We start from the raw sequence: 13804 nt of genomic DNA on the forward strand, positions 1-13804 counted from the left end.
GTACCACTGGAAAAGATAGGAAATCCTGAGCTGACAATAAATAGAGGAAATAGTGGCTAAAGTCACCCAGGCAGGAGAGCACTGCTGTAAAAGCAGAGTGGCAGCACATTGTGCTGAACATGCAAGAAGTCCTGGGTTCAATCTCTAGCACTTTCCACAACCCAACCCCCGAAGGACACATGAAAGCGATGGTAATCTTTAGACTCGAATAGTACACACACTAACTTCTAATCACAGACCAAAACTAAGGTCCAGTTGTATTTCACAGAAATACAAGGATGCTAAGTTTAGGGCCATGTCACCATACCATACCGTAATCACACTGGCCTGGGAGGCATGCATCTCTAAGGCTGCGAGGTCACCAACCCCAGAGTGGACTGAGAAGGTAGTAAGTGAGCAGCAGCCATGCTCTGCACCAGCTGTCTCTTGCGACCGCACGGCCCTCTTACATCTCTAATCTAGGCACAGCTAAGAGGTACTCTCGCCATCTTGCTAAGATTTCACATGAGATGAAGACTCAGGAGACTGAGGCAGAAGAATTGATTATTCACGGCAACCTGGGTTACATAGTACCAGGCCAGCCTGAGCAACATAATATGACCCCTATCAAAAATAAAATACTCAGGACAGCTCTAAGCTCTAAACTGGTTGATCTATTGTGCCATTGGATCACACAAATTCTAATATGGCATCTTTCCCCCTTCTCTTTGAATTACAGATGGGAAGCAAAACCAGGTATTTCTCACCTTGGGTTTTAGGGTAGGGAGTGTAATAAGGGTAGGAAGAAGAAAAAAAAAACCAGTATTGATAGGTTATGGGACTTTAGTAAGTCAACTTCATTAAGCTTTTAAGAAAAAAAAAAACAAAAAAAAAAAACTAACACATTCAAAGGAATGAGGCACTCCAAGGGTTGAAATGAGATTTTTTTTCCTTTGGTTCCCAAGGACCTGTCTCTGAACTCCCAATCTAACATGGAGTTCCAAACCCATTCTCCACCCCCCCTCACAGGACTCTGTGACATATAAAGAATCTCAAAAGATTTACACTCTGGTGACAGCTTACACCTGCCAAGTGGTTAGGGAGATGTTCACATTAAATGTGCAAAATTAATTAAGCCCATATCACTAGGCTCAAGGGGCAAGACTCATCTATAAAGTCCTCCCTTCCTCCTAATAAAGCCGGCTAATGGGTTTCAGTCCGGGCTTTCCCCAGAGTAGCTCAGAAAATGCCCAAGTCCTCTCCTTCCTGTAAAAACAAAGTTGTTCAGAAATGCAGGCTTCAGAGGACACGCTCAGCCTCAACTGGAGATGCCCAGAGACTGCAGCAGGTGAAAGGTGGCCCCCAGGGCCCAGCCCGTCTCTATGTTGTTCACTTTCTTTGTGAGCTGTTGAAGAAGAAGAAATTTTCAACGTAAGCCAACATGGCCTTTGGACAGCAACTAGCTACAGAGAACACTCATGTGGCGGAGCCCTAACTGCCCCTCCGCCCAGCGCGCTCAGGCCTGAGCACCTTAGGCCGAGCAAGCAGTACTTTGCAGACATTTTTAGAGAGATTCTGTGAGAAAAGGCTTCTGGGGGCTCCTTAATCTGACAAAGCAATGACAATGAAATGTTCATGGCTGTGGTAGGAAGGGTCTGCAAGTGGTGGGAGCCTATTTGGGATAGGAAAGCACATCTTCAGCGTTCTGAGTCTCTATAAGCAGGTGTTCCTTAAGCACTAGTAACAATCAGCTGAGGCCTTCAGCCCCAGACTGTCTTGATAGCTCAGCCTTTACTGCTTTGGGCAGGACTTTAGATCTGGTCCCTCAATTATAGAAAAGGAGGTTAGTGTTTATCAAATTGTTTTGTAAGACTCCTTCCTCACTGATTTCAGCACACGCAGCCTCTGTTTCATCTGTAATAAACTATTTGTTGTAAAATAAATCTTTTAAAAAATATTTTTCAGTTTTGTTTTTTTTTTTTAAATTATGTGTGGATGTAAGAGTCCATCTGTGGGTACGTACCCATGAGTGCAGGTGCCTGTGCAGGTCAGAGGTGTTGGATCTCTTGGAGTTGCAGGTAGTTGTGAGCCACCTGATTAGGTTCTCTGGAAGAGCAGTGTAGTGATTTGAATGTACCTGCCCGCATAAGCTCATAAGGAGTGGCACTATTAGGAGGTGTGGCTTTGTTAGAGGAAGTGTGTCACTGTGGAGGTGGGTTTTGAGGTCTCATTATGCTCAAGCCACACCCAGTGTCCCAGACCACTTCCTGTTGCCTGTGGGTCAAGATGTAGAACTCTCAGCTCCTTCTCCAGCACCATGTCTGCCTGTGTGCTGCCATGCTTCCTGCCATGACGATAATGGACTGAACCTCTGAATTGTAAGCACGTCTTAGAAGAATTGTATATTTTATGTATATCAATGTTTCAACTACAAGTACGTATGTGGACCATGCATGTACCTAGTACCCACAGAGATCAGAAGGCAGCATCAGATCCCCTGGAATTGTAGTTACATGTGGTTGTGAGCCAACATGTGGGTCCTGGGAACCAACCCTGGATCCTCTGCAAGAGCAGCAAGTGCTCTTAACCACTGAGCCTCCTCTCTAGCCCCTCTAAAATATATCTTATGAATTTCATTTTCTTACTTCCTATACCACTATTGACTACAAACTACATTTATAAAGATGGTTAGCATGTTATCATGTCCTCAAGCTGCATACAATCTATTAGAAGAGATTCAACTAAATACCCAGCAGACCTAGAATAGACAGGCTCCACTACAGATGCTTGGGACACTGATGAGGTCAGCCACTCAGTGTCGACAGCACCGTACAAATGAGACCAGGGGTAAGCCAATGTTCCCAGGCAGGTTTATCTGCCTCACAGCCTCTCTGAAAGCAAGTCTGTGAGGACCCCAGCTACTTCGTATCTTGTGCTCTCTTGAACAAACTTCAGCTTAAGTTCTTACAACCACATGATCATGGCAGGTGAGGGTATACAAACCCAAGATGAGGAACCTGGGATTCAGGAAGCATAGCCCTTCCAACTTGCTTGTGCTGTGTTCTGGATGTTTATTTCCCCCCTCTCTTTCTCAGTGCTTCTCACTGAGTTCTAAACTGACTTCTTAAACGTGACTCGAATATCTTCATTGGGCTCCAAATCTTTCTGCCTTGTGTCCTGAAGGACACCACACCTGGTACTACACTCAGAGACTGTAACTGTATCCAAGCGTTTGTGGTATCTAGCAGGGTGCCCTGGCTTCAGCCCCAACAAGAACACCTGCTTCTCTGACTACTAAACAAGTTCTTTCCCAAAGCAACACGATTCTAGTGCTCTTCCTTACCTGTAAGAGGGTGCCATCTGCAAAGCCAAAGCCATCTTTTAATAAAGCTGTGATGTAACTGAGATCCATGCACAGGAAAGGACTGCCTGAGGTGAAGCTCTCCAAGTTATCACACACTAAAAGTGAGAGGGCAAACAGCATTCAAGTTTGCAACTGAGAGATGGAGGGCTTGAGTATGCAAAACTGTCTCCATTTAATTGGTGAGTGGGCTTCCTGGAGTCTAGCTTATGCAGTGTATACTTCTGCATATAGTATACTTCTGTGTACTGTGTACTGTATAACTGTGTGTACTGATTGCTTCTGCAAGACCACAGCTTCTTTAGAATCTGCACATTTCCTGTAAGAAATCATCTATTCTCCGGGCATGGTGGCAGTGGTCACCTTTAAACCCAGCACTCAGGAGGCAGAGGCAGGCAGATCTCTGAGTTCTAGGCCATATGGGTTCCAGGACAGCCAGGGCTACACAGAGAAATCCTGTCTCAAAAAACCAAGAAAAAAAATCATCTATTCTAATTTATGTGCATTTTAGTTTATTTGCCAGTTATGGGTGTGGCGGGGTGAGCAGGGGTGAGCAGGCCCTGCTGGAAATCAAGCCCAGGGCCTTGAACATACTAGGCAAATTCTCAACACCTGAGCTATATTCTCTGTACCCTGCTTTTCAAATTTCTGTAACATACTATGGCCACTTAATACCAAGTCCCTAGTTGAGGCCTGAAGCACATAGAAATATAATTTAACCCTCTCCTGTAGCCACTGGAAAAGATCATTTGTCTTTTAGATTTATTCTCTCAAGGATGTCCCATGCATTCTGGTGCTCAGTTTTTTATTACTGCTGATAACCCTACCTATTCCAATTTAAAGAGAGAAAGAGAGAGTGTGTGCCAGGCTGAGTGTATAGTTAGCTCAGGTGTTAGAATGACTGTCTAGCATGCATGAGCCTGGATTCCTTCCCCACCATCACATAAACCAGTCACGATGACTCATGCCTAGCCCTTGAGAGGTGATCAGAATTCAAGATTATCCTCAGATACACTGCAAATGTGAGGTCATCCTGAGCTACATAAGACTTTATCTCAAAAAAACAAAAAACAAAAAAACCGAAAACCACAAAGAGATATTAGTAATGCAATAATAATAATAATAGGAAAAATGTAGAAAGTTTATTTATTTATTTATTTGGAGCTGAGGATCGAACCCAGGGCCTTAGCAAGGGCTCTACCACTGAGCTAAATCCCCAACCCCGAAAGTTTATTTTTTTTAACTATTTCTCTGAAGTGTCTTAGATCCTCATATTCTTTTTGTTTGTTTGTTTGTTTTTCGAGACAAGGTTTCTCTGTGTAGCCTTTCCTGGAACTCATTCTGTAACCCAGGTTGGCCTTGAATTTACAGAGATCTGCCTGCCTCTGCCTCCCAAGTGCTGGGATTAAAGGCGTGTGCCACCACTGCCCGGCAATCCCCATATTCTTATTTGACAGTACCTAATGCACTTCCAGCAGACTGGAAGGCTCAGAAAGGAGCCAGCCCCAAGAGGGCCTGCACTGGCAGCCACACTTCATAACCCAACTTCAAGAATTTCCTGACACTTACCTTCTCTGGCTTTCCTTTCAAAATCTTCAACTTTTAAAACACCACCCTTTTCATAATCTAAAATGAAACAGAATAGCTGGTGTCAAAAACTTCAAGGAAACAAGGGCATTTATCCCAGTGATATATATTGAAACAAAAACTAGAAATATATGGAATTTCCAAAATAAAACACCGATACATAAACATGATATCTGTAGAATACAAATCCACACTGCCTATTTTATTTATTTACAATTAATGTATGACACCCATTTTGTATCATATATTTAACCACAATAAAAATGTAGGTCCATTTAAAAGTTTAGTAAATGGGGGAGGGGGGTCTGGAGAGATAGATGGCTCAGTGGTTAAGAGCACTTACTGCTCTTGCAGAGGGCTCAGGTTCGATTTCAGAACTCACATCAGGTGGCTCATAAGCACCTGTAATTCTAGTCCCAGAGGGTTTGATGCCCTCTGGCCTGTGCAGACACCTACATACATGGTACTTATAAAGTCATGCAGACACATACACCTACATTAAAAAATACAATAAGCAGGGCAGAAAATCATCTCTCTCTGGTCATGACAGATCATGTGTGTACTCACACCTAAACAAAAATACAACTTCTGTGATAAGAAAAAAAAATTCCTAAAAGTACAAGAAATTGGGGTGATGGCTATACTACCTTGAATGTGGCGTGTTTTCACAGGTACATACATGGCAAGGTTTGGCCAACTGTATGAAAGCAACATGTGCACTTACTGTATGTTATTTTGTTATGATTTGGAGGAAATGTCTCCGATAGGCTCATGTGTTGAAGGCTTGGTCTCCAGACAGGGGAGTCCCCAATCACTGAGAGGTGACTGGACCATGGGGGATGTGCCTTCATCAATGCATTGAACTACAGATGTATTCATAAAATGACAGTGTAATTGGGAGGTAGCGGGAACTTTTGGAGGTGGGGCGTAGGTGGGGAATGGTCAATAGGAATGTGGTGTTGCAGGCTCTATCTAGGTGTTTCCTGGCTGCCATGAGGTGAGCAACTTTGCTCCTCCAAGCCCTTCCACCGTTATTTTCTGCCTTCCTGTGGCAGAAACAGGGAATCTGCTGACCATGGCCTAAAGCCATGGTCCACAAGAAACCTTACTCCTCCAAGGTTTCTCTCAGGATACATAGGAAAACCCTGCCTCAAACAAACAGACTTTATGAACAGTGAGGTCATTTTCCACTCCCCAAAGACCCCAAGGGTATATTCACCTTTCCATTCTAGTGGCTAGTATAACACCACTAGACAGCTGGAAAACCACTCCAACCAACACAGCCTCTAGTGCTCTTGCCCTTCCCCACAGTCCCGCTCTCTTCCTCCAGGGCCGGACACCAGGCGTGAACTCACCAATCAAGTGCGTATCGGCAGCTCGATCATAATAGTAGGAAAAGGCATAAAAGGAGCTCCCGCGGACCTCTTCTGGCTGGTGAAGCTTTCCTTGCACGACCCTCAGCACCTCTGCATAGCAGGGCTCAAAGCCCGTCTCCCCTGTCAGGGCAAAAGTGTACAGACATCATTTGAGAATAAGGAGGTGGCAAGAGTCACCGTCTGTGGCAAGCCGATGGAGTCAGTGGGAGAAGAGCAAGAAAATGAAGGCGGCTGAACGTTAGTCCTTGAGCAGCAGTAGTGGGAGCAGTACAGCTGTGGCCGAGGTTCAGGCTTGAGACCTTCACACAGGAAGAGGAAGAGCTCCTGAAACAGCTGGGCCATCTGAAGGTGGAGCTAACCCGACCGCTACGGTGACAGGGGTTACAGGGTCCAAGCTAGTCAAGACACGCATTGTCCACAGACGTGCTGACTGGACCCTCTTCATCAGCACGTTCAGAGAGGGAAGGGCAACACGTAAAAGGCCCCACCTGCACTCCAGGAAGACTGGAGCCCGGGACTGCTGGCTCACTAAGTCTGAGAAACTGAGGAAAGCAGAGCAGCAGAAACAGCTGTACCTCTGTGCATGTATGTAGCTGAAGTCTGGAACCACAGCAACACCACCACAATCCCTGGTGCTGAAAATAGGACCCAGTGAAGAGCACTGGCTGCTGTTTACAAATGTTATTATTTTGTCAGGAGGTGGTGCACGCCTTTAATCCCAGCACTCAGGAGGCAGAGCCAGACGGGTCTGGAGGCAGAGCAAGTTCCAGGACAGGCTCCAAAGCTACACAGAGAAACCCTGTCTCAAACATCTGTGCACTACATATTATCTGGTGCCTTCAGAGTCCAGAAGAGGCATTGGATCTTCTGGAACTGGAGTTTCGGACAGTTGTGGGCCACCATGTGGGTGCTGGGAATTGAACCCAGGCCCTCCGAAAGAGCAGCAGGTACTCTCAACCACTGAGCCATCTCTCTAACCCCACTTCCTGCTGTTGAAGAGGACCTGGGTTCAGATCCCAGCAACCATGGGAAGGTTCACAACTGGAGGTCTGTACCTCCATTCCTAGGGGATCTGACTCCCTCTTCTGACCTCCATGGGTAGGAGGCACACATATAGCACATATACAAACATGCAGGCAAAACACATACATACACATAAAAAAGTTAATGAATCTTAAAAACAACAAAACCATAAAATTAATCAAAGAAAACAAAAAGGTGGCTGGGTCTGAGAAGTCTTGAAAGAATGTGTAACCTTCTTCAACCTCACTGCTGGGGTCCAGGACAGCTCCTCTCCTTACCTGTGTTTACCAAAACCAGTCACAGTCACCGTGCTTCTTTCTGCCTGCATTATGCTTCACGGCCTTTGTGAGCAATTGTTCAGAAAGCTTGTTGCTTCTCGGGAGAACAAAATTCCCCTTGATTTTAATGAATCTAAAATGAGTGATTCTTATCTCAATGTGGAGTTTTACTCTAACTGAAATCGTTCAACATACACTGGACCTGAAACAGGGATTACCGCCGCCGCCGCCGCCGCACCAGAGAGGTTACGACAGGCCTCTAACGCACCACGGGGCTCAGACAGGGATGCAGTGCAGCTGCTGCCTTGTTGCTGGCCTCTGTAAGTGCTTTCAATATGGTGAAGCCTCTCTTGGGCTCTGGAACTGCTTCCTAAAGACTTCCCAGAACATGGACTCTGAAGGCAATTTTAACCAGTGAGGAAACACCGTTTACCTTCTTGGTTGCCACCATACTGGTATTTCACACCCCCAAAGATCCACTCCGCTTCCAACCATCTTGGTAAACAGGCACTTCGAAAAGTCCGTCCATCAGTCCCTGAAAGAAGCGTTAACACAAGAAGGCAAGCCTGTGAGAGGGAAGGCGGGCAGGAAGCAGGAGGCCAAAAGGAATCATCAAGGGGACCGGGCCTCTGGAGCTCATCAAGTTAGCTCCTTGGCTGCATCCTTGACAGGGACTCTTCACAGGCTTTGTGGTAGTCCTGAACCCTCCAACACTAGAGGCTGATTCTCACACCACAGTCGGGTAAGCTCCTTGCTTTAATGGAGGACAGTTCCTCCACTGGTAGTTGAGGGGTTAAGGGAGATGTAACTGAAGCTCTGGCAAACTCTGAAATGCTGTGGACTCCTCATCTCAGTGCCACCTTAGACAAGCCAGGCACTGTCCGGAGGGCACTAGCCACCACATCGTGTTTAGGTAAAGACTGGGGCACAGGAAGGCCAAGGATTTGTTCCCATCCCCGAACTGGGACTGCGGCCAGTCCTGCCTGTGCCCAGCTGTGAAGACAAAGGGAACTGCTCAGTCATCCCACTTGGCAAACTGAACAGACCTTACTTCCTGACAAAGGCTTGTGCAAGCTCCTACCAAACACTGTCGAGGCTTCAGCCTTGCAGTCACAGGTCCTGCATCAGTAGCCCTCACTCTCGAGGTGATGAGTACATACCCCAGCACCAGCTGTTTCATGTCTGTTATGCACACAACTCAAGTCAGCATAACCCTGGCTCCATAAAATGAATGCCAAGGAAGGGAAGAGGCGAGCTGCATCTGGTGTCACTCTCACTGTCTCCCACCATGAACTGGCGCTCAGACAAACCTTCTGTTTCCAGAGCTCCCAGGGTGGCCAGTCTTGCGGCTTTCAATCCAAACCCCAGGTAACTGTAAAATACAGGATTGACCGATTCCAGGCTATCCTGGATGTGTTCAGCCCACTCTGCCTTTTTCAAATGTGACGTCGTCTCTCTGACTCCCTTTGGAAAGATAGAAACTTTGCCCTTTCTCTTGGTCATATTATTCACATGACCAATACAGGGAGACTTCTGTAGTGTGGACCAAAGATGGGCAGTAAACTGCTCTTGAGTGCGATGCCGAAGAACAGGGTTGTTCCTGGTGGTCCAGCCTGAGAACCAGCCCCCCGAAAGTTCTCGTTCTTTTGGCTCTTGTCACCCCCAGACTAGTCTCTGACCCTGGAGCCCAGCTCGCTCTGGCTGAGTTCTGAGCCTTCTCCACATGCTCTCCTCTGAAGAAAAACTGACTTAAATCACATTCTTTTGAGGCCCCAAACAGGCTGCCTCCTGAGTTTCTCAAATTTGCTGTATTGCTTAGGTTTCAGTAGACAGGGCTTAGGGGACCGGCAGGGACTTTCTGAGGCTGATAAGATACAGTAGCAAATATGAAAATGCTTTGAAAAGTTAGGAAAAGTAATCCAATGTGAACTATTATTCTTCCCTACCCCCTCCTCACCTATGTGTATAGAGCTTAAAAGTGCTGTTAAACATCTCAAAGGAAGTGAGGTAGCCCCTAGGCGTTTGTTCCAGGGTTTTCTGCAAATCAGAGAAAGCAAAAAGACTTCAGCATCTGCAATTATATGAAGATGTTAGTACCACTATCCACAACCCTCTCCCCAAATCAAAGCTGGAGAAGATGACATTGCAAGTCTCCCATGGCTTGAGGAACCAGAGACTCTCTAGTCATTAACTGACTGACTACTTAGCCTAGTCACTGTAGAGCTGATGTCTCAAAATAGGATGCTGCTTTCTTAGCACCATGATGCTTTCTAAGTGTGTTGCCAACACGGCCTTAATAAAATGACTCACCGCAAACTGGGGTAGAAACGTGATTTGGGTGGAGGCACCCCCCAGGTCAAGGGTCCCCAGAGTCTGCTGGCCATGGCCATGCAGTTGACCTGTTAATGACAGCAAGGTGTGAATGAGTGCCCAGGCCATCCAGACACTCTGCAGGTTCTCCCCTGCTTTTATTATTGTACACCAAGGGTATTTTGTGACCATTCACTGCTCCCTGAGTCCAGAGGCTGCAGGCTGATGTGAACACAGAGGGCCTCCTGCTGCAGCTGAGGCCTTGAAAGCAGATTATAAAATTAGCTTATCTCCCAAACCTCTTCTTTTTTGTTTTTGTGAGACAGGGTTTCTCTGTGTAGCTTTGGAGCTGGTTCTGGAACTCACTCTGTAGCCCAGGCTGGCCTCACAGATTTCCGGCTGCCTCTGCCTCCCGAGTGCTGGGATTAAAGGCCTGCCACCACACGGCTCCCTCTTTTTTTTTTTCTATTTTAATTATGTGTATGTGTGGGTAAATACACAGAGTGTGGCTGTCTGGAGGCTAGAGGCCTGAAGCTGGAATTACAGGCAGTGGTAAGCCACCCAAGGGTCTTTGGGAAGAACAGTGGGTGCTTTTAACTGCTGAGTCATTTCTCCACCCCAAAAAGCACAGGAAGAGAGAAGTGGATTTTACCCTCCTGGTACAAACAAACAAACAAACAAAAACTGTAAAAGCCAGTTAAGGTTGTAAGAGAAACTTCAAGATTTACTTAATTTACCTGTTAGGAAGTTCACAGTAACCCAAGCTAAGATGCCTAAAGGAGAGAAAAGCAAAGATTACGTTCCAGATCATTTCCCTCTACCCTATCTAAATTTCATGGTTAGAGCATTGTCTCCTGTCCTATCCTCCATGTTTACTTAGCTCCTCTTTCTTTCATGCTGGACCCTTCTTCCCAGACCCCTGAACTGGATCATTCATTGATTCCACCCCCTCTCACCCAAGTACATATTTCGCCCTCTGTCCCACCTTCATAGGACCCATCCATGATGCTAACGCTGTCATCTGGGACCAGGAAAGGTGACTTCTTGAAGATCTCCTCTACCTAGGGAAACAGGGCAAAAGTCTGGATTCTGTGAAACAGTAAACAAATGGTCACCAGTGATCCCACTGGCTGAGTCCTCTAAGTCCTAGAAAACAGCCCTCGCTCTGTTCCCTAGATAAAACAACAGCGGCATTCTCCCCTTTCCCTGTGAAGCCAGAGAAGGAACCAGGCAAGGAAGTGTCATTTTCTTGCAAAAACACAAGCACATGGATTCCTTAAGAAACCCATCTAAATTTACTATCCGCTGCACCTAGGGAAGAACATAAATTTGACCCTTCCAACTCCAGTCAACAGCTTGTAACTTTGTTAGCCCCTGATTAGCTCTACCTAGACACGCAGTGAACACTGATAAGCCTAAAAGGAGCTAAGGCACTCTACTTCTGCTGGATTTTGGTGCACTGCTAGGGCCTACAGAGACTTAGGGAGACCTCAGATCTGGCTTTATGAAGTCCTATTTTAGGAGGTTTGAATGAAGACCTTACACAAATGCTTCTGATTCTCCATAAATATAGGCCACTGATACATGCATTATGGCCTTAAGATGTTTTAAAATTACATTTATGGATTTTTGTGTGTGAGTGTGCATATGTGTGCATTCGTGTGGGCCTGTTCATGCCATACACATGTCTGGAGAATAGAAGACAACTTTCAAGGGTCAGTCTGATCCTTCTACCTTTGCAAGTCCTAGAGATAAAACTCAGGTTACCTCACACCTTGGATCCCAGCACTTGGGAGGCAGAGGCAGGAAGATCTCTGTGAGTTCGAGGCCAGCCTGGTCTACAGAGCGAGATCCAAGATAGGCACCAAAACTACACAGAGAAATGCTGTCTCAAACAAACAAACAAACAAACTAACTAACTAACTAACTAACCAACCAACCAACCAAAACCAACCAAACAAACAAAACTCAGGTTACCAATAATGGTGGCAACACCCCTAATGCTGAGTCACTTCACTGACCTACATTATAGTTTATTTTTACATTACTATTAGAGATGGGGGATTTTCCAACTATAAATTAAAAGGACTCCACTCAGTTTGCCTTCTCCACTCCCATCTTCTGCCCCAAGTTTATTCTCAATGCAGCAGCCAACACTGTATTTATCTGTTTGTTTGTTTGTTTGTTTATGTATATGTATTTTTGTGTGAGCACATGTGTATGGAGGCCAACCTCAGGTGTCTCCTCCAATCACTCTCCACCTTATTAAATGAGACAGTGTCTCATGAACCTGGAGGTCAGTGAGTGGCTACAAGCCCTAGAGACCCTCCTGTCTCTGTCTTCCCAGTGAGGGAGCCACAGGTGCACACAGCCATGCCGACCTTGTGTGGGTGAGAGAGGAATCAAAACGAAGATGCTGATGCGTGAGTTTTTAAAATGGACAACAGATTATTTCTCCTTAGTTCAAAACATCTTGATAACTTCCTTTAAAAAACAAAAACAAAAAAACTCAGGCTGGAGAGATGGTTCAGCAGTTAAGAGCCCAGCTGCTCTTCCAGAGGTCCTGGGTTCAATTCCCCAACACCCACATGACAGCTCACAACCATCTCTAATAGGATCTGATGCCCTCTTCTGGTGTGCAGGCATACATGCAGACAGAGCACTCATAAATATACATATTTATATATACAAGAGTTTTTAAAAAGAAAGTAAAAACGTCTATTTGTCTTTTAATACTGATATGATTGATCCCTGTCACCCAGCTTCCTGACCGCTCCCTTCCTCTCAAGCCAGCCACAGGACCTCCTGGAAGCTGTGTGTGACTTCAGCTTTGCACCTGCTGTTTGTCTGAAAGATCTTCTTACGAAGTCTTGTACAATCCTTCATTCTCCTCGGATTTCTGATCAAATTAATTACATCTAAGTGACTGGGCTAGAAAGATGGCTCAGTAGTTAGGAACACATACTTTGCTCTACCTAAAACAGCAATGCCCCCACCCAGCACGCCCTAGATGCTTTACCCTCTTCTGTCTTCCCACAGAATCTGCAGGGCATGAAATGATCTCTATTAACATACCTCGCTGCTCATTTTCTGTCTTTCCAACACTAGAATGTAAGCCCCACACGGGCATTGACCATCCTTTTGTTCCTTGTCTATGTCTCCAGTAATTCATGAAACACGGGAAGCACTCAGGAGGTAGATGAATGAATGAATGAGGATGAAGAATTGAGATCCTGGGAGTTGGAGATAGCTTGGCGGTGAAGAGCATGGCTGCTCTTGTAGAGGACCTGGTTCCGTTCCCATCACCCACATAATGGTTCCCAATCATCTATTACTTCAGTTTCAAGGGAGCTTACCCCTCTTCTCACCTCCACAGGAACCAGGCATGCATCGGTAAACATAAATGCATGCAAGCAAAACACTCGTAAAATAAAAAGAAGTAAATGTGAAGAAAACTCTTTTCAATAAGAATCAGGATTTGAATTCTCACAGACATGCTTCAACAAGAGACTCAAACCCTCTGTGCTGAGAGTCAAGAAAACCTGTTGACACTAAGACCTTGTCGACGACTCGCCTCAGACTCAGACAAGAACATGATTTAGGTGGAGGCTATGTTAGAGGGCAGACTCCCACTCTGGGTGATTTTTTTTTTTTTTATTATAATGAGATTCTGCCTATAAATGTTCTTTACAACATGAAATCTAATGTTTATTATATAAGTACATACAATAAAATACAAAATATTAAGTTTAATAAAACTATACTTAAATTTTTTATTTGAAAGGCAATATTTTTAAAAAAATATTCTCAACATTTTATGCTGAGAGAAAGAAAGCCAGACTATGAACTGCATAATTCCATTTGTATGAAACATAACAAGAAACAAGCCT

At 45.3% G+C, this 13804-nt stretch overlaps 1 protein-coding gene across 1 annotated transcript in view; it reads right to left on the reverse strand.

Moving 5' to 3' along the window:
• Positions 1 to 905: 905 nt before the first annotated feature.
• Entpd5 (ectonucleoside triphosphate diphosphohydrolase 5 (inactive)) overlaps positions 906 to 13804 on the reverse strand; it is a 36569-nt gene continuing 23670 nt past the window's right edge. Inside the window, exons 7-16 of the mRNA XM_036206630.1 lie at positions 10900 to 10975; positions 10652 to 10687; positions 9915 to 10003; positions 9562 to 9641; positions 8915 to 8976; positions 8038 to 8139; positions 6283 to 6423; positions 4910 to 4966; positions 3323 to 3438; positions 906 to 1384 (exon numbers count right to left, since the gene is read on the reverse strand). Coding sequence (XP_036062523.1) covers positions 1298 to 1384; positions 3323 to 3438; positions 4910 to 4966; positions 6283 to 6423; positions 8038 to 8139; positions 8915 to 8976; positions 9562 to 9641; positions 9915 to 10003; positions 10652 to 10687; positions 10900 to 10975 — 846 coding nt within the window. The 3' untranslated portion in view covers positions 906 to 1297. The remainder of the gene's footprint in view (positions 1385 to 3322; positions 3439 to 4909; positions 4967 to 6282; positions 6424 to 8037; positions 8140 to 8914; positions 8977 to 9561; positions 9642 to 9914; positions 10004 to 10651; positions 10688 to 10899; positions 10976 to 13804) is intronic.

This window comes from Onychomys torridus, chromosome 14 (genome assembly GCF_903995425.1).
Source record: "Onychomys torridus chromosome 14, mOncTor1.1, whole genome shotgun sequence".
NCBI classification, from domain to species: Eukaryota; Metazoa; Chordata; class Mammalia; order Rodentia; family Cricetidae; genus Onychomys; species Onychomys torridus.